Source organism: Humulus lupulus, chromosome 2 (assembly GCF_963169125.1).
Source record: "Humulus lupulus chromosome 2, drHumLupu1.1, whole genome shotgun sequence".
In the NCBI taxonomy this organism is placed as follows: domain Eukaryota; kingdom Viridiplantae; phylum Streptophyta; class Magnoliopsida; order Rosales; family Cannabaceae; genus Humulus; species Humulus lupulus.
In genome coordinates this window covers 255,083,901-255,109,709 of record NC_084794.1, presented here as the reverse complement: position 1 = coordinate 255,109,709, position 25,809 = coordinate 255,083,901, and the positions used below count along the sequence as shown (strand labels likewise).

Sequence of the window (25,809 nt, the reverse complement as noted above, 5' to 3'; positions counted from 1 at the left end):
ACCAAGATCTAGTGAGGTTGGATAGGTTTGATGGATCCAATTTCACTAGGTGGCAAGACAAGGTGAAATTCTTTTTGACAACACTCAAGATAGCCTACATCCTTGAGTCATCCTTGGCACCTCTAGCCGAGCCATCCGACAAAGACACTCCTGAGGAGGTGGAGAAAAGAAGGAAGAGGGAGGAGGACAATCTCCTTTGTAGGGGTCATATCCTCAACGCCCTATCTGATAGGCTCTATGACCTCTACACCGAGACCAAATCGGCCAAGGAGATATGGGATGCACTTGAGAAAAAGTTTAAGGCGGAAGAGGAAGGTACCAAATTTTTTTTGATATTTCAATACTTCGATTTCAAATTTTTTGGTGATAAACCTATTCTTCCTCAAATTCATGAATTGCAAATAATTGTTAACAAATTGAAAGTGTTAAAGATTGAGCTTCCCGAGGCCTTTAAAGTTGGTGCTATAGTGGCTAAATTACCACCAACTTGGAAGAGCTATAGGAAAAGAATCCTTCATAAAAATGAGGATTATTCTTTGGAGGAAATCTAAAAACATATTCGAATCGAAGAGGAATTGATATGTAGAGATAAACTTGTGGAGGGGTCTAATGGAGAGACTTCCAAAGCAAATGTGGTTTCACAACCAAAACATCCCAAAAACAAAGGGAAAAAGGGTAATGAGAAACCTTTGGGTCCAAAAACCAACCCAAACAAGTTTAAGGGCGAGAAAGGCCCTTGCTTTGTGTGTGGGAAAAGGGGTCACTATGCTAGAGAGTGTAGGCATAGAAAAGACCAACAAGGACCTAAGGTGAACGCAACTTAAGAGGAAAACATAGTTGCTACGCTTAGTGAGGTGAATGCGGTCCAAGGCAAGGTGAAAGGATGGTGGTATGATACATGTGCCACCGTCCATGTCACCTATGACAAATCATTGTTCAAGACCTTTGAAGAGTCAAAGGGCAACCATGAGATACAAATGGGCAATGAGGGCAAATCCAAGGTACTTGACAAAGGTTCTATTGAAGTCTATTTCACCTCCGGCAAGAAAGTTACATTAGTGAATGTACTTTATGTTCCCGAAATGAGTAGAAACTTGGTAAGTGGTGATTTGCTTGGCAAGCCCGGCATTAAAGCCGTTCTTGAGTCCAGTAAACTTATACTTACCAAATCAAATGTATTCTTGGGAAAAGGGTACTCTTGTGAGGGAATGGTTAAATTGTGCACCAATGATGTAACTTTCAATGCTATCAATAAAAATGCCAATTCCGCCTATATTGTTGAGTATGATTCTTTATTTTTGGGGCATCTTAGACTATTGCATATAGATTTTTCAACCATGAAAAGAGTAGTAAAATGTGGTATGATTGCATGCAATATTAAAAACTATGGTAAATATGAAACATGTGTTAAGGCAAAAATGATTAAGAAACCATTTCCTAGTGTAGAAAGATCATCTAATTTACTAGATTTAATCCATAGTGATCTTTGTGAATTAAATGGTGTTTTAACTAGAGGTGGTAAAAGGTATTTTCTTACTTTTATAGATAATTTTAGTAAATATACTGTAACGACCCGAATTTGCTAATTGGGCTTAGGGCTTTGATTAGTGTGCCTGGAGGGCAATAAGTGATTTAATTTGCTTGTATGTGAATTTATGTGTATATATGATTATGATGCATGTTAAATTGAGTTAAATGTGATAAATGAAGTGTATGTTGTATATGTGTGGCATTTCTGTACAGCACGAGCCGAGACAGTCCTGGGGAGCGGTTAGCCAGAGAGTCACAACGGGGTTGAGATTCGGACTCGGGGCGAGTCGAGGGGTAATTCGGGTATTAGTTGAGTTGTGGGATTATCGGGACATGGAAATAAATATTTGGAGATATATTCGAGGATAGAATGTCTAGGCGGGAATATTTGGGGAATTTGCCATTTTTGCCCTCGGGGACGTTTTGGTACCCCGAGCCTTGAGGTAACCTTTAGACTTAAGTTATATAAAACAAATAAATGAGTGGAACTGTTTAGAAACCTTGAGAAACCAACCCATACTCTCCTAAGAACTGAAGTTAGCTTTAGCTCTCCTTTCTCTTACACTCTCTAAGACAACACTCAAGAAGGAACTCAAAAGAATTGGCTAGAACTAAGGGGATTTCAACTGGGATGCTTTAGGAGCTTGAAGCTTTGGGGTTGAGGATCAAAATTTTGGGATTAAGCTCAGCAAGGTAAGCTCTAAACACTAAAGTCTAGTCTTTAGTTTTCTGCTGGTTCTAAAGGATTGCATGTAGTTAAGCTTGATTAATCTTTGGGTGTTTTAGCTAAGCTTCGGAGCACACTTTGATGAGGTTTTGTTGTTGTTTCTGTGCTGGAGTAATTATGTTGAAAATCTAGGAGTCTTAGTTTGGTTTTGGTGGTAATTGGTCTGAAGAAAGGATGGAAAAACTGATGGAAAATCTGGGTTCGTCGTTTGGCGCTGCGGCCCTAGGAGGGGTGCGCCGCGGCCCGCATGCACGCGCAGCCATGGGAGGCTGAGAAAATTCGAGCGCGCTGCGGCCCGCGTGGTGGTCAGTGGAGAGCTAGCCTCTGTTTTGAGGCTAGCCGCGGCTCTAGTGAGAGGGGCCGCGGCCCTTAGTGTCAGTGAGGATTTTAATGATATTTTTGACTTGGGAACTTAAAGGGTAAGGCTCGGGATGGATTTTATCATTCGGATTGATAGAATTCAGGATCCCGGAGGTTAGGATTACGATTAGTGGTTATTTGTTGGGTTGGGATTTGATGGTCGGATATTGTTATGTGTTGTGACTAGGATTTCGGCGAGGTTCACGTTAGCGGACTGTGCTCGGGGCATCAGTGCTCAGGAAGCTCGGAACTCAGGTAAGAAAACCCCTGTTTCCATAGAGCTTGTGTGCAGGGCCGAGCCCTATATATTAGAATTGTGGAGCATGGCTCTTAATCTGTTCATACTTAAATTATGTGCTTGTTGCTATATTGTGTTTGATATTATATGTGTGATCGGCAAGAGCCGGGAACGGTGTAGACCGGGAACGGCGTGGGGCCGAGAACGGCGTCAAGCACGATGAGTGCAAGGCCGAGAACGGCAAGAGGCCGGGAGCGGCGTTGAGCACGTGGGGTGCGAGTTGCCAGGGCGAGTCCCTAACAGGATACCTGGGATATCCCTACGACGTGGTCTGCGAACCCAGGGCTTGGTAAACGCCTGGGGCGGCTAAGCCGTATGTGTTTAGCCATTGGTGGCCTGCTTATATGTTTGATTTATGTATTGCATATGTTATCTGTTATGGGTTTTCTTGCTGGGCTTCGGTTCACAGATGCTCTGTGGTGCAGGTAAGGGTAAAGAGAAAATCAACCAACCATGAGCACAGCTGGCGTGAGGCGGCGTGTACATGTCTGGCCAGCCTGGCTGTCACAGCTAGGGGATTTTGGGAGATGCTTGTAAATGAACTTAGATTTTGTTGTTTAGTTGACTCCGATCAGTTTTGTATTGTAAATATTCTCTAAACTATGATTTGGGATCCCAAGTGTAAACTTTTATGATTAGCTGTGAAAAACTACTTTCTCTAATGTTTTTTTTTATTAAAAAAAATGGTTTAGTTACACGTTTTGAGTTAAAACCTCGATTATCGAGTAGAAAGCACGATTTTAAACACACTTAGTAACGGCTCTAAGGAAGTAGGGCGTTACATATACCTATGTGTTTCTTTTAAAGCATAAAGATGAAACTTTTGATGCTTTTAAATTGTATAAATTAGAAGTTGAAATTCAACTAAACAAAAATATTAAGGTGCTAAGAAGGGATAGAGGAGGAGAGTACTTCTCTAATGAATTCAATACATTTTGTGAAGAAAATGGTATAATTCATGAGTGCACTGCACCTTATACACCACAACACAATGGTGTTGCCGAAAGGAAAAATAGGACTTATCTAGAGATGATAAATTCTATGTTGGTATTTTCTAAGTTCAACTTCAACTTATGGGGTGAATCGCTTTTAACCGCTTGTCACATTCTTAATCGAATACCGATGAAGAAAAATTAGATATCTCCATATGAGTTATGGAATGAAAGAAAACCCAACATAGGGTACTTCAAAGTGTGGGGGTGTCTTGCATATTGCAAGAAAAATGAACCTAATAGAACAAAGTTAGGTTCAAGAGCCATAAAGTGTGCTTTTGTTGGTTATGCCACAATAGTAAAGCTTATAGGCTATTAGACTTAGAGTCCAATGTTGTGATTGAATCTAAAGAAGTTGGATTTTTTGAGAATATGTTATGTGACAACAATTCTCAAGCTTCAACATCTCTAAAGGATAATTTGTTATATGAGAACAATTCTCAAGCTTCTACATCCAAAGTTGATTCTCAAGAGGAGAATTCTCAAAGAGGATGTAAAGCAACCCTTTTAACCTAGAAGAAGTCAAAGGCTTAAAAATCATAAAAGTCTAGTAGTGGATGAGATAGATTCTCAACGAATTTCATTCTATATGGTAGAAGGAAATAGAGAAGAAGTCATTAGGAAAATTCATGTTGTACTTCTCGTTGAGGATGATCCTAAGACTTATTGAGAAGCTATGCAATCGAGAGATAGTGCATTTTGGAAAGAAGCTATCAATGATGAGATGAATTCCATTCTTTCCAATAACACTTGGGAATTGGTAGACCTCCCACCAGGGTCTAAGCTAATTGGGTGTAAGTGGGTATTTAGGAGAAAATACCACACTGACGGCACTATCCAAACCTTTAAAGCTAGATTAGTAGCTAAAGGGTTTAGGCAAAAAGAGGGTATCGATTATTTCGATACCTATGCGCCTGTTGCAAGAACAACTTCTATAAGAATTTTGTTCGCTTTAGCTTCTATACACAACTTGTATGTTCATCAAATGGATGTCAAAACGGCATTCCTTAATGGTGACCTCAATGAGGAGGTCTATATGGAACAACCCGAAGGGTTTGTCCTACCAAAATATGAACATAAAGTTTGTAGACTTGTAAAATCCTTATATGGATTGAAACAAGCTCCTAAGCAATGGCATGAGAAATTTGATCAAGCCATCATGTTTAATGGGTTTAGACAGAACAATGGAGACAAGTGTTTGTATTCCAAAACTTGTAAGGGATATGTGATCATTGTTTGCATATATGTGGATGACATGCTTATTCTAAGTAATAGCATGAAAGGGATAGAAGAAATGAAGAGGTTTCTATCATCAACCTTCAAGATGAAAGATCTTGGAGAAGTTGATACCATACTCGGTATCAAAGTAAAGAAACATAGTGGGGGTTTTGCGTTAGGGCAAGCCCACTACGTTGAGAAAGTATTGAACAAATTTAACCATCTCAAGGTTAAAGATGCCAATACTCCATTCAATCATAGTGTAAAACTAGAGAAGAATGAAGGAAGAGCAGTGGCTCAATTGGAGTATGCTAGTGCTATAGGGAGTCTAATGTATGTTGCCCAGTGTACTAGACCTGATATAGCATTTGCGGTAAGTAAACTTAGTAGTTTACAAGTAATCCAAGTGTGGATCACTGGAAGGCAATTGGAAGAGTCCTAGGTTATCTTAAGAAAACCAAAGGACTAAGCCCTCACTACTCCAAATTTCCTTCGATATTAGAAGGATATACAGATGCAAGTTGGATATCCAATCTTGGTGACAACTTGTCCACAACTGGTTGGGTATTTACACTTGGTGGAGGTGCAATTTCTTGGGGTTCCAAGAAACAAACTTGTATATCTCATTCCACTATGGAAGCAGAGTTCATAGCTCTAGCTGCTACCGGCAAAGAGGCCGAATGGTTAAGGGATCTGTTGATAGAGATTCCCCTAATCAAAGAGAATGTATCTATTATATCGATACATTGTGATAGCCAAGCGACATTGGCTAGAGCATACAACGGAGTGTATAATGGGAAGTCTAGACACATTAGTCTAAGACATGGATATGTAAGAGAATTGATTCAAAGAGGAGTCATCTCAATATCCTATGTGAGAACAAGTGAAAATCTGGCGGATCCTTTCACTAAGCCACTAACGAGGGATTTAGTGGCTGCATCATCTCGAGGGATGGGACTTAAACTCCCTAAAGATATTCACGATTGATGGTAACCTATCTTAACACTAGTTTAGTGTTAGGCTCAATAGGTAATAACAAGTCAACCAAGTGAATATTAGTTGTACTCAAAACAAGTCCCATCTGAGATATTGAGTACTTGTGTGTTACCAAGTGGAGGGTTAAAACCGAAAGGTTTTTTAATAGAATTCAGTCTTGTAAAGACAAGTATTTTTGGTAACAAAATATTGTAAGAATTCTACCTATATGGACCTAGGGGTGGTGCCGCCTCTCATGAGAATTGGGAGTATTCTCAAGAACATCCATGAATGGAAAGTGCACATGGTCATTAACGGTGCAAAGCGAGACATAGAGGTCTCAAGTGAACATCGCAAATGTGTGTGTGTTATCACCGATTTGTTATCATGAAAAGATGGTTCAATGCCTAGTGCAACCAAATTTTCGACAAATTTTGTGATAATTACACTATAGTAAAGTTCAAGTTGAAAAACACTTTACTTTATGCACTAATGCAATGACTCCTATAAGAAAGAGTTCTTATTTAATCAAGTGGGGGATGTGTTATATTTCAAAATAAAATGATTGATTAAATAAGTGTTACAATAGATAACTATTTAATCTAGTAGGGGAATGTTATATTATATTATAATATAATGTTTTTAGATTATATAAATGTGACAAATAGTGTCACATATTGTAACATATAATAGAGAGTTACAATATTTAGATATATGAGATATATCCAAATAATGTAACATATTTGGTGTTACAAATATGTAACTTCCAAATATTACCCTTTATTGTGTAAATTTGTTGTTACACAATATTGAGATGAATTTCATAAAGCCATATGTTATATGGCTGTTAGAGATATGATTTTAACCCCAATAATGTGTTTTGGGCGTTACAAAATCAGTTGGGAGGGTTTGGAACCGTTTGGAAAAATATCACATTTTTTAGTGCTAAAAATGGTTGGTGGCCGTGGCCACTGAATGTTGGTGGTCGCGGCCTGTGGGACAGAGGCTAGTGGCCGCAGCCACTAATGTCTCTGGCCGCGGCCACAGGCTAAAAACTGACCATTTTTTCAGTTTTTTCAATCTTTGTTGAATGGCTCAAAAAACTCAAATAACTCCCAAATCTCATTTTTAATTCCATATTAATCCAATTAAACATTGATAACAGCCATGGGGGTTGGTGGAATTTGAAATTCAAAGGGTGTCTCTAAACTCTATAAATAGGAGCCTATAGCTCACTTGTAAGACACAACATTTCTATCCATTAGAGCACTTGGCTAGAAACACCTTGAGGCTTGATAATTCCAGAAAGCATTTCCTATAATCTGTGAGAGATCCCTTAGTGCTTGAGTTAGGGGGAAATAAGCTTTTGGACAAATGTTTCAAACCTTGTTCAAGTTGGTGATCCCCAACACTCTTCACTTTGGTAGTGTGAGTGAGAGTTGTTTATCTTTTGTTTCTTGTTCCTTTCTTTCATTCTATTGCTTTTCATCTTTATATTGTTCTTCTATATTTACTTGTATTTCTTGTTCAAGAGTTGTAATCTTTTCTTTTCTTTTTGTTTCAAACATTTTACTTTATTTGTAACCTTTTCCTTAGAGTTGTATTTTACTATTCTCTTCTTCTTCATCATCTTCTTCATTTTCTTTGTTTATTTACAATTTTCAGTTATAAAGTTGTAACTCTTTTTAATCAATCATTATTTATTTGTAATATATTGCATAGAGTTGTAATTTATTATTATTTCCATTGAGGCAAAATACATATTTTCCTAACACTTATCAGTCATCTAACCGAGATAGAGTTATCAGTCATCTAACTGAGAAAGACTTATCAGTCATCCATACAGAGATAGACTTATTAGTCATCTATACAAAGATAGACTTATTAGTCATCAATTTAGAGAGTGACTTATTAGTCAACTATTCAGAGAGACTTATTAGTCGTCTACCTCAGAGAGAGACTTATTAATCATCTACCTCAAAGCGAGAGACTTATTAGTCATCTACTCAGAGCGTAGGACACCACAAACATTTATTTGTACCTGCTTGCATGCATTAGTAGGGTTATCACTACTAGGCATGCCTATTATGACTTAGTAACATGTTATTACTTGTTCATGAGCATATTAAGCTTTCTTGCTGAGCTTCGGCTCGGGTGCTATGTGGTGCATGTAACGCCCTGGTTGCCCCATAACAGTTACGGTGAACCGGAAATTTGACTCATTGCCTGAGTCCTTTGGTTAAAAACGTGTTCTAAGTGTTATTAACAGGTTAAGGTGAAAACCAATAAAAAGGAAAGGATATGTTTTACTGATACATAAAACTGTTCATGGGCCCACAAGAACATTTACAATTTATTTACAACTCAAAAAGGTCATTACTGTTCCAAAAGTTCAAACCCCGCCGACCTAAGCGGCAAAAATAGGGTAAACCCCCTAGTTCCTCTGAAGACTCCTTGGCCGTGGTGGTCAAGCGGCCGCATATGTACACATCACCACCTAAGCTCTCCACTCAAGGCTGGGTGAGCTTTTCTTTCCCTTTACCTGCACCACATAGCACCCATGAGCCAAAGCCCAGCAAGAAAACATAGCATTATATGTAAACATCATCAAATGATTATCATTATAATCACACTGAGCTCAAAGCTTTCAAGCAGGTGAGTGAGTATCACTTAAGGTCCTGATAAACCATACTGAGTGACTGACAAACAGGTCACTAATTCAAATGGAAGAGTGGCTGCTAGGTAAGCCACTAGCCTTCAACAGGTTCTGGTAAACCATACTGAGTGACTGACAAGCAAGTCACTTACTCAAATGGAAGAGTGGCTGCTAGGTAAGCCACTAGCCTTCAACAGGTTCTGGTAAACCATACTGAGTGACTGACAAGCAAGTCATTAATTCAAGTGGAAGAGTGGCTGCTAGGTAAGCCACTAGCCTTCAAGCGCTTATATTATTCATCGACCTTGAGGTCGGTCCGGGTCATTCAATGCAGAAAGTCGATTAGATCTAATCTTTATTGGCTTGCGTTGAACACGCTAAGGCCGTCCTGACTAATGAGTCAGCGCTATGTGACCAGTGCCCAGTACCACTGCCGAACCTGACTAATAAGTCACAGCTTCACAATTGATACTAGCACCTTTGCCAAATCTGACTAATGAGTCAGTACCATGCACAAGTGAGCAATATTTTCTAGGTATTTCATAATCAATTCATGTCCACATTTATACAACCAACATGCCTCATGAATAACCAAGCATGTCACATTTGGGGTGCAGTTTTCTTACCTCTGATTCGAGCTAGAATGAATAAAAGAATGACCCTTGAGAATGATCAACCTTTTGGTCCTTTGGCGATTACCTGGTCATAACCAATTATGGGATTCCATCAATAAAATGAATAACAAAGGGTTCCCAAATCAAAACCTAGCCTCTGAGACATCAAACACTACTAAACTGGGTAGTAGGATCGACCCCGAGGCCTAAGGCTTGCATCCCTAAGCCAAAAAACCATTTCTGGCCAAAAAGCCACTAAGGTTCGTGGCCTCCTTGGCCATGCCGTGGCCCGCCCCTCAAACAGAGGCGCCTAACTTTAGCATCCCTCAAGGGTCGCGGCCCTCCCTGGCCATGTCGTGGCCCAACCTCCAGTTCAGCCATAACCCCTGTTTTTCTTCCCTTGCAATTTCTCTTGGAACCAACCTTTCAAACCCAACTTAAACACCACTCAAACCTCCAATACAACCCCTACACTTGATCTATATCACTCCCTTAGCAAAACCCAAGATAAACCCCAATCAAAACTTCCATCAATCCACCACAAAAACACAAGCTGAAAACTAACACCAAAACAGAGTATACCAATAAACTAATGGCTGGAATCTTACCTCAAACTCAGGTTGTGATGCTCTTCAATGGTGGAACACTCTCCCAAACTCCCAAGGTCTATTTCCCAAGCTTGAATCCTCAACAAGATCACCAAAAATCACAAAGAAAGTGGAAGAAGGAGAAGGTACGGGAAGCTCAAGAGATTGCTCTGTTTCTCCCATCAACTTACAGCATAAAGGAGTTTATATCTATCCTAGGGGTAAAAAGACCATTATACCCCTAGGTCATTTAAGGGTTTCTAAAGGCTCCCAAGGGCATATTTGTCCTTTCCAACCTATCTCGTTAATCATAATTAACGCTCTCCAATTCCCGCTATTCTCGATAATCTCAAACACCAATAATTCATATCCCATTACCCTATAATTCCCGGTAACACTCTAATCATTAAAACACCCCGAGACTCACCCCGAGCCCCGAGCTTAAGCCTGTTATGACCAGACTGCTATTTAACATACCATGATCGTCTTATGCCGAATGGCTCGAACAAACCCACATCATGCACCCAAATACACAAATTTACCCTCAATGGGCCAAATTATCAAAACATCATAATATATCAAATGTGGACCCACATGCATGCATATATCATTATATCATAATATAATTCACATAACACATGCATATATTCATTTAATGGCGTAATTAAACAAGTATGGCCCTCCCGGCCTACTATTCCCGTCATTAAACCATAACGGAGAATTCGGGGGCATTACAATGCAGGTAAAGGCAGAAAGCTGGACCATCCTTGAGTTGGAGAGCTTAGGTGATGATGTGTACATATGCAGCTGCTCGACCGCCACGACCGAGGATTTAAAAAGGAACTAGGGTTAAACCATATTTTGCCGCTTAGGTCGGCTGGTTGTAAATATTTTGTTGTAACTAACCTTTAAACTATATTTTTGGGATCCAAATGTATACAGTAAACATTTTAATGAAACGTTGTATCTTAACCATAAATCGTTAATCATACTTAGTTACACAATCATGGCCAAATGACTCGGTTAGTAAGTTTAACACTGTTTAAAATGCACACTGTAACGGTCCCTGGGTAGTAGGGCGTTACACATTCCTTGGACATATTGTCAGTGGAGACGGGAATAAAGTGGATCCGGCCAAGGTAGAAGCAGTTCGGGATTGGCCAAGGCCAAGGAATGCCTCAGAGGTTAGGAGTTTCCTTAGGTTAGCGAGATATTACAGACGGTTCGTGGAAGGGTTTTCGAAGATTACCACACCATTGACTGAGTTGACACGGAAGAATTTGAAGTTCCCATGGTCAGAAAAATGTGAGGATAGCTTCTAGGAACTGAAGCGACGATTGATTACTGCTCCGATGTTGTGCCTTCCTTCAGATGGGGACAAGTTTGTAGTGTACTGCGACGCGTCGAAACTGGGATTACGATGTGTGTTGATGCAGAGTGGGAAGGTTATTGCCTACGCATCGCGGCAGCTAAAGGAAATGTGAGATATACACCGATCACAAAAGTTTAAAATATTTCTTCACCCAGAAGGACCTAAATATGAGGCAGAGACGTTGGCTAGAGTTGTTGAAGGATTATGAGTATGACATCCTTTATCACCTAGGAAAAGCCAAGTAGTGGCAGATGCTTTGAGCCAGAGGGGCCTAGGATAGTTTTTTAGCTCGAAGAAAATATCAAAGGAATTGGCAGAGGAGTGACCAAAGCGAGAATAGAATTGGTAGTGGGCCAGTTGGCCAATATTACTTTACAATCTACCCTCTTGGAGAGGATAAAAGAGGGTCAGATGGGTGATACACGGTTGCAGGAGATTAAAAGGGATATCCTAGCTGGAGTGGCTAAGGATTATTCCATTTTGGAGACTGGTTTGCTGAGATATAAGGATCGGATTTGTGTTCCAATGGATACGAGTATTAGACAAGAGATTCTCGATGAATCTCACACTACAGCATACTCACTCCATCCAGGCACCACAAAGATGTATCAGGATCTACGATCATTGTAATTGTGGCCTGGGATGAAGAATGACATCGTTGATTACGTAGCAAAGTGTTTAACCTATCAGCAGGTGAAGGATGAACACCAGCGGCCAGTGGGGTTGTTACAGCCCTTAGGTATTCCCGAGTGGAAGTGGGAAGATATTACCATGGATTTTGTAGGCCAGGACAGTGGGGCAACATGACTTGGTATGGGCTATAGTAGACAGATATACCAAGTCAGCTCACTTTATGCCAGTGAGAACAACCTATAATGTGGACCAGTGTGCGGAGCTGTATGTGAGGGAGATCGTACATCTCCATGGGATCCCAAAGTCTATAGTATCGGATTGGGATCCCATATTTACTTCCAAGTTTTGGGGTGGTTTGCAGAAGGCTATGGGGACTCAGTTGAAGTTCAGTACAACCTTTCATCCTCAGATAGACGGGCAGTCTGAAAGGACAATTCAGATATTGGAGGACATGCTTAGAGCATGTGTGGTAGACTTCAAGGGGTCTTGGAGTAAGTACCTTCCATTGATTGAGTTCTCGTGCAACAATAGTTATCAATTAACGATTGGAGTAGCTCCATACGAGATGATGTATGGAAGAAAGTGTAGGTCGCCCATTCATTGGGATGAGATGAGGGAAAGGAAGTATTTGGGACCAGAGATGGTTTAGAAGACTAATGAAGCTATTGAGAAGATCTGAGCTCAAATGCTCGCTTTGCAGAGTAGAATAAAAACTGCGCTGGCCCTAAGCGTAGGGACGTGGAGTTCCAGGTAGGGGACCACATATTTCTGCAAGTTTCACCATTGCGAGAGGTAAGGAGATTTGGTAAAAAAGGCAAGCTGAGCCCTAGATTTGTAGGACCTTTTGAGATCCTGGAGAGGATCGGGCAGGTAGCCTACAGATTGGCTCTGCCCCCGTCATTATCAAGAGTTCATGATGTGTTCCACATCTCAATGCTTCGGAAGTATGTATCAGATACGACCCATGTATTGGGATATGAGGATCTGGAGCTACAGACAAATTTGTCATATGATGAGCGACCAGTTCAGATCCTAGACATAAAGGAGAAGGTTTTAGAGAACAAGATGATTCCTCTAGTCAAAGTCTTATGGAGGAATAACAAGGTCGAGGAAGTGACCTGGGAGCTAGAGTCGCTATGTGGGATCAACATTCTGAGTTATTCAGGTAAATTTTGAGGACGAAATTTTCAGTAGGAGGGGATAGTTGTAACATCCCAAAAATGCTAATAAGGTTTAGTGCCTTGATTAGTGTGGTGGGAGGGCCTAATTGGATATATGTGTGTAATTAATTGATTAAATGCGTGACTACGTGATATGCATGACTTATATGATAATATGAATGTATATGCATGTTTATGAGTATTAAATATGCATGTGGGCCCATTCTTGTTAATAAGGGCGTACTTGTAATTTTGGCCCGTTGAGGGCATAAATGTGATTATGTGTGTTAAATGATTGAGACCATATTATTATGTGGATATATTTGCAATATTTGGCTCGAGGCGATCCTAATGAGTGGATTAGCGGAATAGTCACAACGAGGTTTAGTACCCGACTCGGGGTGAGCCAAGGGGTATTTCAGGGGCTTAGTGTGTATTTGGGAATTATTGGTTAACGGGAAATTATTTGGTGATTAGTTTGGTATGCCAAGAATAATTGGGAATTTGTAGGATGACTCGAGGAATTAGCAGGAATTGGGGCTAATGATCGTTTTACCCTTAAGGGAAATGAGGGGTTGAGATAATACTAGGGGTATTTTGGTCTTTTGTGTGAAGGGTAAGCTTAGAGACCTTAGGAAATAACCATAACATATCAGAATACCTATCAGCCTTCTCTCTCTCTTTCTCTAAGGCATTGAGGGTTTGAAGAGAAAGCTTAGGATTGAGGCTGGAATTTGTGGATTCAATCTGGGAAATTGAGCTAGAACTACTTGAGGATCAATTCAAGGTCGAAATCTCTCCTGAGGTAAGCTTCATAACCTGATTTCTTTGTGGATTTTGTTGTTAGTATAGGTGTTCTTAAGCTCTTCAAGTTTCAAAGGGGTTTTGGTTGATTTCTGAGTTTCTAGGAGGATTTTGGTTAGAATATTAGGTGGTTGTGTTGCTTTGAGCATATAATTGAGGTGTAGAGGCTCAATTTTGGATTTGATGCATGTTATGTTGGATTTTGATGAATTAGGTTAAAATAAAACGCAGGAAAAGCCCTAGGATTTCTGGGTTTGCGAGGTCGCCCCGCGACCCTGTTCTTGGGCACTGCAGCCCGTGTGACCCCTAAAGCCCTGGGGGGCTTGCTATTTCGTAGGCAGACCGCGGCCCTAAAGGGCAAGTCATGACATGTGTCCCTAAGAGTGTAGGGGTTGGTGCCTCTGACTTTGAGGTGCGTCGCGACCCTTAGGGCCAGGTCGCGGCCCGCCTAGGCAGCCTTAGCCAAATTAGGTTTTTGGGCTCGGGAACTTAAACCTAAGTGCTCAAGAAGGGTTATACTCCCCAGTTTAGTAGAATTCGAGGTCCCAAAGGCTGGTATGTTATTCTTAAAGCATTTAATGGGTTTGTATTTGAATAATTATCCATTGTCGCTTTGTGACTAGGGTTACCGTTAAGGCTCGGGATTGAGGATCGTGCTCGGGACTGCTCTACATCTTCAGCTCAGGATCTGAGGTAAGAAAACTGCACCTGGGTCATGAATATATATATGTGTGTATTTGAGAATGTCCAGTTAGGCATACTTATGTAGGTTGCCTTTGATTGCTTGATGTGCGATGCATATTTGTGATGATATCTATTTCGAAGGCTGGCCTAAGGGTGCCGAGGACCGATAATGAGCATGCGGAACGCAACCCAGACTAAGTGTGTCAGGGTTGGCTTTCAAACCATAGGACTCGACCTAAGGGTGCCAGGCTTGATTATTATACAATAAACAGAAGTGTGGCTTGCACTTATATAGTCTATTGATTGATGTGAATGGTTCATGTGGTTGTTTGAACTGAACATTTCTATTAAGCTTATTGCTTATATTATGTTGTTGACTGAGCTTATTGATCTAAGTTTACTATGCATATATTGTTGTTTATTTGTGCTTGTTTGAGTTAAGTGTACATCGGCAGTTGCTCAATCGCCACGGCCGAGGGATTGACAAGGACTAGAGCCAAAATTGTATTTTGCCATTTATGATGGCTTCAATTGTATTTACTTTTGAGGGTTGTAACCGCCTTGTAAACATTATTTTTGGGATCCTGTGTACCAAACTCTTATTTTAATGAAAGTCAGCTATTTTATGATCAAAATCTTTTAACCCTAACCTGTCAGTTGACTTTAGAAACATGTTTATGTTCAAACAACTTGATTAACAAGTCTTGTACTATTTAAAATACACAGTGTAATGGTCTTGGCTATCCAGGGCGTTACAGATTTGTCTTCAAGTAGAAGGCTACTCATAAACCTATAGGAAAGTCAAGCCTAAGGAGACAAAAAAGAGATGTCGCGCTTTATTAAGGAAGAAGAGGGTACTATCTTACTGAGATTTGACTGTTAGGATTATAAACTACTCAATCAACATGCATAAACATCAATATTTCAACACACAAACCCAGATTATAATCATGATCCTAAAAGTGATTTAATATAAAACCCTAATAATATTTCTATAAACCTTTTACTAGATAGAAGAGAAGAATAGCTTAAAAGCGGAAGCACTAACTTGAAGTCATTGTTGAAGATTGCTCAAAAGGTTTGAGATCTTCCAAGAATACACTTTTCTCACAATGTATTTCTCTGACGTGGAAGGAGAGAATACAAGATCTTGTGTTTCTGGGGGACCACTACATATTTTATTTTAGTTGATCATAAAAATTAGTTTTGAGTATTTATAATTTGGTCTCTCATCAAATTATAAATACAACTTATGTATCTACACATTAAATCAATTACACTTTAATACCCTATGATACTTATAACATAATTGGTCATTTTTTTGTAGCACACTTAATAACAATATCATACATTATACATATGTGTCTGTAAATTCATATTTTAATCCAACATTGGCTTGAATGAGGTTGCGTATAGTGCAGTTTCCCAAGTGGAGTCTACATGAAAGGCCTCGCTTAGATCGATTAATAGCATATTCCTACTCTTGAGTTCATATGGACAGTGTCATAGGTTAACATCTAGCTAATTCAAGCTTAAAAGGTCGATTTAGGTGAGAAATGAGTTGGAGAGTCCTTGGGCTATGCGGGGTAAGTCCCTAGGCCATAAACCTAGTACTTGGAAAGTGCTGAGCCTACTCGAAGGAGCCTAACAAGGGTGAGCTATGGCCTAACGTAACACTATACACACCTAAGCAAGCCATAGCCCACGCCAATCATATTGGTCCTAACTACTAGGTTATGAGATCCATCCTTTATATTTTAGATTAAATTCTTGGGTTTATTCCTTTTTAGACCTTGTGTTTTGCCTCATTACTTATTTGGACCCTATGTTTTGACAAATTATTTTTTGAACCCTGTGTTTTGTAAAATGGTTCAAATAGGCTCATAAACCTGATTTTGATGAACAAAAAATCGAGTATAACAACACAGTTCTTAGGCAGAATGACTGTATTTTTGTTCTGAGATGTTAGTTTGATGAATTATTTGTGATTTTAGTTCAAAAAAATTTGATCAAAATCGGATTTAAGGGTCTATTTGAACTATTTTAGAAAACATAGGGTCCAAAAAATAATTTGTCAAAACACAGGGTCCAAACAGGTAATGAGATAAAACATAGGGTCTAAAAATGTATAAACCCTAAATTATTTAATAAGTTCTTGTTTATATTTTGAACACTACACACAACTTTAATCCCTATTTAAATGGGGTCGGCCGATGGGTACCCATTTAATGAAAAAGTTTTTTTTTATTTTCAATATTTATAAAATAATTTTTTTTAAATTAATATTTTTTTATATAACATAATAATAATAAAAAAATAAAAATTATACTTTTAAATATATAGTTTTATATTAAAAATAAAATATAAGTGAGTTAAATTAACAGTTCTTTCTACCCATACACTCGTGTGACAAAGCCATGCTCAATCTTAAAAGAAAAAAAATTAAATCATTTCAAAATAGGAGAAAAAATTGCACGAAAAATAATAGTTAATTTAAAAAGTGTTTTTTTTTTAATATACATATTTTTTTTGGTGTTTTTTAAATTTTTTACTGTCCCTGATTTTTTTCTTTCAAAAATACTATCTTAAGTTTTCGAAAAATACGTTTTTAAATTTTTATATTTACAAAAATACGGTGCCAATGAAACAACTAAAAAACAACAATAAGACAACAACTAAACATTAACTCACATTTTTTAAAAAAAAATCAAAATATTTATGAAAACAACTAAACAACAAATTGATATCAACACAACAACATAACACCTATATATAAACTTAAACAACTAAAAACCAACATGAAAACAACTATACATAAAATCTAAAAACACAAAAACAACAACACAATGCAACCCATTACACTTAAAAACAACACGACAACAACCTTGAACCCAGAACACGAAAAAAAAACCCTGAACTTGCACCCAGCCATCAATGCCAAATCAACCTTGAACCCAGAACCTCTAGCCTCATCCTCACCCAAGCCCCAAAATTGAGCTCAGGTGCACCCCGTCCCAAGCTCCGAGCACCTTTGCGATTCGTGACCCTGTCCAAGCTTCGAGCTCTGTAGCCCTTGCATGTCACAGGTGCGATTCCACCTGTACAAGTCAACCCGACCCAGACCTCTGTGCAAGCCCAGGGCCCCTCGCCTCTCCCCATCTCAACTCCAAGTCGCTAGATCCCCAAGCACCCAACCTTACTACGCGCAAAACCAGTTGCGAAGCCATAGACCCAGCACCCAAAATATTGATGTCGACGCTGAGCCCCTCCCACGCTTCGTCGCAACCACCATCCGAGAGTCCCTTCGCGCGAGCCCCTCCACTAGCACCCACACAGCCTTGCCGACTTCCCACATGCGAGAGCTCCACCGGAGCTGAAGAAGAGAGTTCGTAAAAATAAAAGAAAAAAAAAACAATGAACAATAAAAATGTTAAAAAAAAACTCGTGTGTTGGTAAAATTGTTTAAAAAGTAGTTTTTTTTTTGTCACTTTATGTAAATATTCCATTTTAAAAAGGATCTATACCTTTTTTATCTTCTTATTTTGGCTATTAAAAATTAAACAATAAGTTGCCATAAAAGCACTAAATGGTATGGTACAGTTAATAATTTAACAAAATTGTCAAAATGTGTTGTAGTCCAATATATGAGAAATAAGAGTATGGTATTGGGAAGGACTAAAAAGTAGAAAATTTGAAGTCATCAGGGTTAGATTATAATTTCTTAAAAGAATAGAGACGTGTTTGGTCCAAACATGTAAGTCGAAAGGATCTCTTCGTAATTTGGCCATACTCTTTCCCTAAACTACAAACAAAACCAAAGGGGGAGAGAGAGAGAGAGAGAGAGAGAGAGAGAAACGCCGAAGAAGGGTTTTGGTTTGAAAGAAAAAACGATTATAGAGAGTGGCTCGAGTCGAGACTCGATAGTGTGGGGGTGTGTTAGTTTTTGTTATTGCAAACCACACAACAAGAGCACAGATTAAAACTCCATTTTAAATAGCCGTTAAGTGGGTTTTCTTCTCCCGCCATGGCTCAGCTCGAGACCCAGTCCCAGAGCCAGAGCCAGTCCCAACAGCAACCCCCATTAGACCACATCCACCAGACCAAGTCTTTGATTTCCGCTCTCAACTTCGTCTCCCGGAACCTCCCTCTCCCTGCTGACCTCCTAGACACCGTTTCCTCCATCTATCATGACGCCGAACGAGATAGCCACCTCGCAAGATCTGACCAGAGTGACTCGGTATGGTTTTCTTCCCATACCCTTCTCTTGTTTTTTGTTTTTGACTACTGGGGTTTTTGGTTTTTCGGCGGTTTTTAAATGTTGGGGTTGATTTTTGTTTGTGGGTACTTGTCAATTTGGGATTTTGTTTGGATTCGTGAATCTGGGTTCTTGTTGAAGAGGAGGTTTGGTTACAACATGTTTGAATTCGAACTTGTATCTGTTCTTTTTCTTTTCTCTTTCTTTAATTGTACTTGTTCTGATTGATGTTTATATAGCTACATGGAAACCTTTAAGGCTAGGCTTAGGCTTTTGCTGGGTTTTATTTTCGTGTTGTTTAATAGAACTTATTGTTTTAGATAAATTTGTAATGAATGTTCTTCTGTGCTTTTGAAAACAATCACATCCACACATATGTATATGATAAAGCTAGGAAAAATTGATGGTAATGAAGCCCCTGCAGTCAGCAAGGATTGAAGAAAAAAAAGGAAAGGAAAAAAAACAATTCTTGAAAGATAGCTCAGGCTGTAAATTGTATGCAAGTGAAGTTCGTGGTCCCATTTAAAACTAACTAATTTTATTCATCAAGTGTTTCTACTAAATAGTGCTTCATTTGATCATTGACGTTCGTTGTTCATTGGTTTAAATTTTTGTGAAGAAAAAAGAAAAGGAAATGTCCCCCCGTCTTTGGAGCAGTTTAAAACCAATTATTTGACTCTTTTAGCACCATCCATAACGTAAAGCACTTGTAGAATCAATGAATTAATTTGTGATGCAGGACAAGAAAGTTTGATTATATTGGATATGATCATATTGAAGACTTGACATGGCATAATTGTTTCGAGATTAACAGTGTATTGTTAGCACCTAAATTGTATTTGTTGGGTGTTTTTTCTTAGAAGGTTGGTTTTTGATATTTGTGACAGGAAAATCATGCTGATATTTCCGAAGAATTGTTACCTGAACTTCAAGAGGCACTGCTGAAACAGCGTTCTAATGGCATGTCAAGTTTTGAATTAACAGAATCAAGGGAAAAACGTTATCAAAGCCACATTCAACATCGATTAACTGAACTTGAAGGTAACTATGTTACATAAACATTATCATTTGTCTCAGTTTTGAGATCGGAAGAAGTTGACACTTTTATTATTATATAATATCGTGTTTTTAGTAATCTCATGTAAGACTTTTATTGGGACTTGAATCCCAGACTCCTCCTACACATGCACTAACCCAACCATTTGAGTAGTCTCAAGTGGCATTTTTTACGGTACTTTTACTAATTTATTTGTTGCATTTCCGAACGTCTTTAAAAAACAAGCACTCATCTAAAAGCTTTTTTTTTAATCAGAATTACCTTCAAGTAGAGGAGAGGACTTGCAGACGAAGTGCTTGCTTGAGCTTTATGGATTAAAGGTAAACTTGATGGATTAAAGTTGATTTGAGACATCTCTTTCAAGTGGTTAAAGCATGTGAAGTTCATAGTGTGCAAAAGGCATAGGAGATGAAGGAACAATTTGCTTGGGACGGGAAAGATTGGTTTTTATTTGATAGAAGTTGAATCGATTCTTTTTCCCATTTGCAAAAATCATACGCAAGATACATTTACAATTTGCTTTCTGAATATTGTTTCACTGAGAAATGATTGAATTGATGCCTGTGTTACATAAAAGAATTTGACCTAAGCATTGATTCAAAGACATTTGTTTGATAGACTATCAATACAGTAGGAGTTTCAGTTTTATAATGGCTAATTTCCGCTTCTCTTGTAAGAAATAACATGGGTTCTGTCCTTGTGAACAAGGACTTTTTCTCTGGCAGCTAGCAGACTTGCAAAAGAAGGTTCGCTCTGATGTCAGTTCAGAGTATTGGCTACGCACAAACTGTGCACATCCTGACAAACAGCTATTTGACTGGGGCATGATGCGTTTGCGTCGCCCAATATATGGTGTTGGTGATGCTTTTGCCATGGAGGCTGATGATCAATTCAGAAAGAAACGGGAAGCTGAGGTTAGTATGATATATCATGTCAAACCTAATCGGAAGAATGTTGTTGTAAATTGGAGACTGTTTAACTCTATATCATGAGTAGGTGAATTGTATGTTGGAAATTAATTGTTTACTGACAATTAAATGTCTGATACAGAGGCTCTCAAGGTTACAAGAAGAGGAGAAAAATCAGATTGAAACTCGGAAAAGAAAATTTTTCGCTGAAGTCCTTAATGCAGTTCGTGAATTCCAATTGCAAATTCAAGCTTCTTTGAAACGCCGAAAACAAAGGAATGATGGAGTCCTGGTATGTTATCACTCTCTCTCCCCTTTCCCCTCTTTCCAACTTCTACATGCTCAAATGGGAATAGCTATACATATATATACACACACAGCATGGAGAGACACAAGCAGAAAGTCATTTAAAAATTCTTGAACTTCATGGTGATCTAAATTTCCAAGGGGAAATCTTGCCATGCAAAATAAGTTGCATTATAGAAAATATGTGTGAATGTAGGAAAGTGAAATAGAGTGTTGGGGTCGAAGATTTTTTTTACTAGTTCGTAAAAATGTCTATAATTTATGGGTGGAGATATGATTGAAGATTGTTGGAGATTTTCTTGTTTAAGGAATTAGTAGTTTGATCTATGGTCATTATTCCTTGTTGAATTATTGAACTAATGATAGTTAGGATAATTGACAATTCATTACAAATTTCGCTAGAAGATATAATAAGAGTGTTTTAACAGGCATGGCATGGAAGGCAAAGGCAACGTGCAACACGGGCTGAGAAATTGAGGTTTCAAGCATTAAAAGCCGATGATCAAGAAGCTTACATGAGAATGGTGAAGGAGAGCAAGAATGAGCGATTGACAATTCTTCTTGAAGAAACAAATAAACTCCTTGTTAATTTGGGAGCTGCTGTTCAACGTCAGAAAGATAATAAAAGTTCAGATGGAATTGAATCCTTGAATGGCTCTGAATCTGATTCGCCTGAGTTGGATGAAGAATTTATTGATTCTGATCGAAATGATGAGGCCAACGACTTACTTGAAGGTCAGCGGCAGTATAACTCAGCCATTCACTCCATTCAGGAGAAGGTAATTTATGAATTCCTCATTGTATTATTGTTTTTATTTACCATCTTTTATCTGAATGTGTCATACTGCCTACCTATATTAATTATCCATGGGTGAACCCTATATGTTTTATACCTCTATGTCATTTGTAGTGCAGCCTATTTGTAGGCAGGAGGGCATTGCACTTTCTCTGGCAGTTTTATTAGCATTTTCTGCTTGTCCAAATTTCCACGTCTTGCAACTTGATGAGCTTAATTATGTTTCATGCTTATCATGATTAGTTTGTGAACTTTGCACAAGGTTTTGTATATGCTAATATTTAGTGTCAACCAGTGTTTGATGGGATTCTAATCCATTTGTCTTTCTGTATTTTGTGATAACTTCAAAGATCTTTTATTTTTATTTTTTTGTTACTTCTCATGTAGTGCCTTCAGCTTTACAGTTGCATTTTTGCTAATGGGAACTGCTTGGTAAAAGAGGGCCTTACTGTAACTTAATATTCTACAGGTAACAGAGCAACCATCCATGCTGCAAGGTGGAGAATTAAGACCATATCAAGTAGAAGGACTACAGTGGATGCTCTCATTGTTCAATAACAACCTAAATGGAATTTTGGCTGATGAGATGGGACTAGGAAAAACAATTCAAACCATTTCTCTGATTGCTTACCTCATTGAGCACAAGGGCGTGCATGGACCCCACTTGATAGTGGCCCCAAAGGCAGTTCTACCAAACTGGGTTAATGAATTTGCAACATGGGCTCCTAGGTATCTTCAAAGTATTCTTTAATAAATCTCTCTCTCTCTCTCACTAATATATCAAATTAGTAGATGAAGAATTTTCCCTTTTAAGTAACCGACTTTTCTTTTTTTCTTCTTGATTCAGTATTGCAGCTATTCTCTATGATGGGCGTTTGGATGAAAGAAAGGCAATGAAAGAAGAGTTAGCTGGGGAAGGAAAATTTAATGTGCTGATCACACATTATGACCTAATTATGAGAGATAAAACGTTTTTAAAGAAAATTCCTTGGTGCTACCTGATTGTAGACGAAGGCCATAGATTGAAAAATCATGAATGTGCTCTTGCACAAACACTGGCAGGGTATATAATTCTATGTTCATTGTAAAGGCTGTATGTCTTTGATGTTTAAATATTAGTCTGTTTTCCTTTTTTTAAAAAAAATTATTTAGAATTTGACCATGCTGTTCTACTTTTCATGGATTTATACACCATCTCATTTCTATTTCTTTTTGTTGCATTTTACGCAGTTATGATATGCGACGGAGACTCCTATTGACTGGTACTCCAATACAGAATAGTTTGCAGGAGCTATGGTCCCTGCTTAATTTTCTTCTTCCACACATTTTTAATTCAGTTCAGAACTTTGAGGATTGGTTTAATGCACCATTTGCTGATCGGGGAGATATTTCTCTAACAGATGAGGAACAGTTGTTGATTATTCGCCGTCTTCATCATGTCAGTGTCTTATCATTGTTTCCTAGTGTCTTTTTTCTATCATTTTATAGTATTTTCTTGTGTCCTTATCCTCTATGGACTTACAGGTTATAAGACCATTTATATTGAGGAGGAAAAAAGATGAAGTGGAGAAATACCTTCCTCAAAAATCTCAGGTCATACTGAAATGTGATATGTCAGCGTGGCAGAAAGTATATTATCAACAAGTTACTGATGTGGGTAGAGTTGGACTAGATAATGGTAAGTAGGTTTTGCTTTTAGTTTGGGCACTCTTTTGATGGCAAACTCACTTTTCAAAATGTTTGAGTTAATTGTACTTCAAAGGCCCTTTTCTTTAAACCCTCCCTACACCCCATTGGCAATTTCATATTTCCAGCAGGTACCATTTACAAGACAGATTGACAGCAGATACCAGCATATTTCCAGCAGATAGCATTCAACAATGTTTACTTAATGTTTATTTTTTTGCAGGCAGTGGGAAGTCGAAGAGTCTACAGAACCTTACAATGCAGCTGAGGAAATGTTGTAACCACCCATATCTTTTTGTGGGAGAGTATAATATGTGGCGCAGGGAAGAGATCATCCGAGCATCTGGAAAATTTGAACTGCTGGATCGTTTACTCCCAAAACTCCAAAGAGCTGGGCACAGGGTCCTGCTTTTTTCACAAATGACTCGTCTTATGGACATTCTTGAAATCTATCTGCGCCTTCATGAAATTAAGTTTCTTAGACTTGATGGTTCAACAAAAACTGAGGAAAGAGGGACTCTGCTAAAGCAATTTAATGCTCCAGACTCCCCTTTCTTCATGTTTCTCCTGAGTACTCGTGCTGGAGGTCTTGGTTTGAACTTACAAACAGCAGATACAGTAATTATTTTTGACAGCGATTGGAATCCACAAATGGACCAACAGGCAGAGGATCGAGCGCATCGTATAGGACAAAAAAAGGAAGTCAGGGTTTTTGTATTGGTTAGTGTTGGATCTATTGAAGAGGTTATCTTGGAACGTGCTAAACAGAAGATGGGTATAGATGCCAAAGTTATTCAAGCTGGATTATTCAATACAACTTCAACAGGTTCGTTGTCTTGCATTTTGTACACCGTAATCATGTCTTTTGTGATTTGAAGCACACAACACTTGCACCGCTATGCCAGTGTGGTCTGAAAAATACTTGTTCATCAGTGTATTCTAGGATAGTAGAGTCAGTCCTATTTTTTGCTCCTACATGGTTTAGAGCTCTCAGGGTTCAGGGTCACCTGGTGAAACATTTTAATTTTCATGCTTTCATTTTCTCTTCTCTTGGAAAAAGAAGACAAATTAATAGGGCTCTCCAATTATCATATAGTCAGTTCCATGAACGAGTCCCTGCATGCCTGAAATGAGTGGAAAATGTTTGTTTATAAACCCTATGCACCTTTCTAATAGGAGGTAACAATCATGCTGTACTTATTATGCAGCTCAAGACAGAAGAGAGATGTTGGAAGAGATCATGCGCAGAGGTACAAGTTCACTTGGGACAGACGTGCCAAGTGAGAGAGAAATCAACCGCCTTGCTGCTCGGTCAGATGATGAGTTCTGGATGTTTGAGAAGATGGACGAGGAGAGAAGGCAAAAGGAGAATTACCGATCTCGACTTATGGAAGATCATGAGGTTCCTGAATGGGCATATTCTAAACCTGACAAAGAACATGAGACCAAAGGGTTTCATAGCGGAAGTATAACAGGAAAGCGACGAAGAAAAGAAGTTGTTTATGCTGATTCCCTGAGCGATGTACAATGGATGAAAGCAGTGGAAAATGGAGAAGACATATCAAGGCTTCCTGGCAAAGGAAAAAGAAAAAACCACCTTATATCAGAGACCAGTGAAGCTAGTAATAACAGTAATGGTGTGGAAGAGGATAAGGTTATAGAACTAACTGAAACTACACCGCTCGCCAGTGAAGGAACAAGTGAAGATACCTATGCTCAGACACCAGCACTGAAGAGACTCAAGTCAGAAGAAGGAACAAGTGCAGAGAGACATGATTATCAAGGTGTTGGTGTAAGTAGTTGGAACGGACAGATATTGACATGGAAAACCCACAAAAAGAAGAGATCAAGCTACTCTACTCAGGGCTCATTCTCTGATTCCAAAGGTCAGAACAGCAATGGAAGAGGAAATGGATGGAGTTGATCATAGTTGATTGATGAAAGAAAGGATAAAATTGTTGTCTAAGTACATATTCAGCAGCCCTCTAGATTGATTTTGTACATGGGGTCTAAGCTAACTTAATAGGGCAGATCAGACATTTGGGCATATGAAGATGGCTAATGCCCACTTACAATCAATTATTTTATTATTCTACTTTGTCTTTGCGCTAATCAGCAACACTGTAAAATGATCAATCACGAAATGCATCTCTTATTTTTGTAAGAGGCATGTCATCAAACACATTAACCA

The 25,809-nt window shown here is 38.7% G+C and overlaps 1 protein-coding gene across 1 annotated transcript; it reads left to right on the top strand.

Moving 5' to 3' along the window:
- The first annotated feature begins 18,452 nt into the window (after positions 1-18,452).
- On the top strand, positions 18,453-25,782 carry LOC133819228 (probable ATP-dependent DNA helicase CHR12). Its single transcript, XM_062252420.1, has 12 exons — positions 18,453-18,847; positions 19,753-19,906; positions 20,178-20,242; positions 20,648-20,836; positions 20,973-21,122; positions 21,565-21,915; positions 22,402-22,661; positions 22,780-22,995; positions 23,163-23,370; positions 23,457-23,610; positions 23,842-24,444; positions 24,827-25,782. Exons 1-12 carry the CDS (start codon positions 18,635-18,637, stop codon positions 25,540-25,542), a joined length of 3,279 nt encoding a protein of 1,092 aa, XP_062108404.1. The 5' UTR covers positions 18,453-18,634; the 3' UTR covers positions 25,543-25,782.
- The last annotated feature ends 27 nt before the right edge of the window (positions 25,783-25,809 follow it).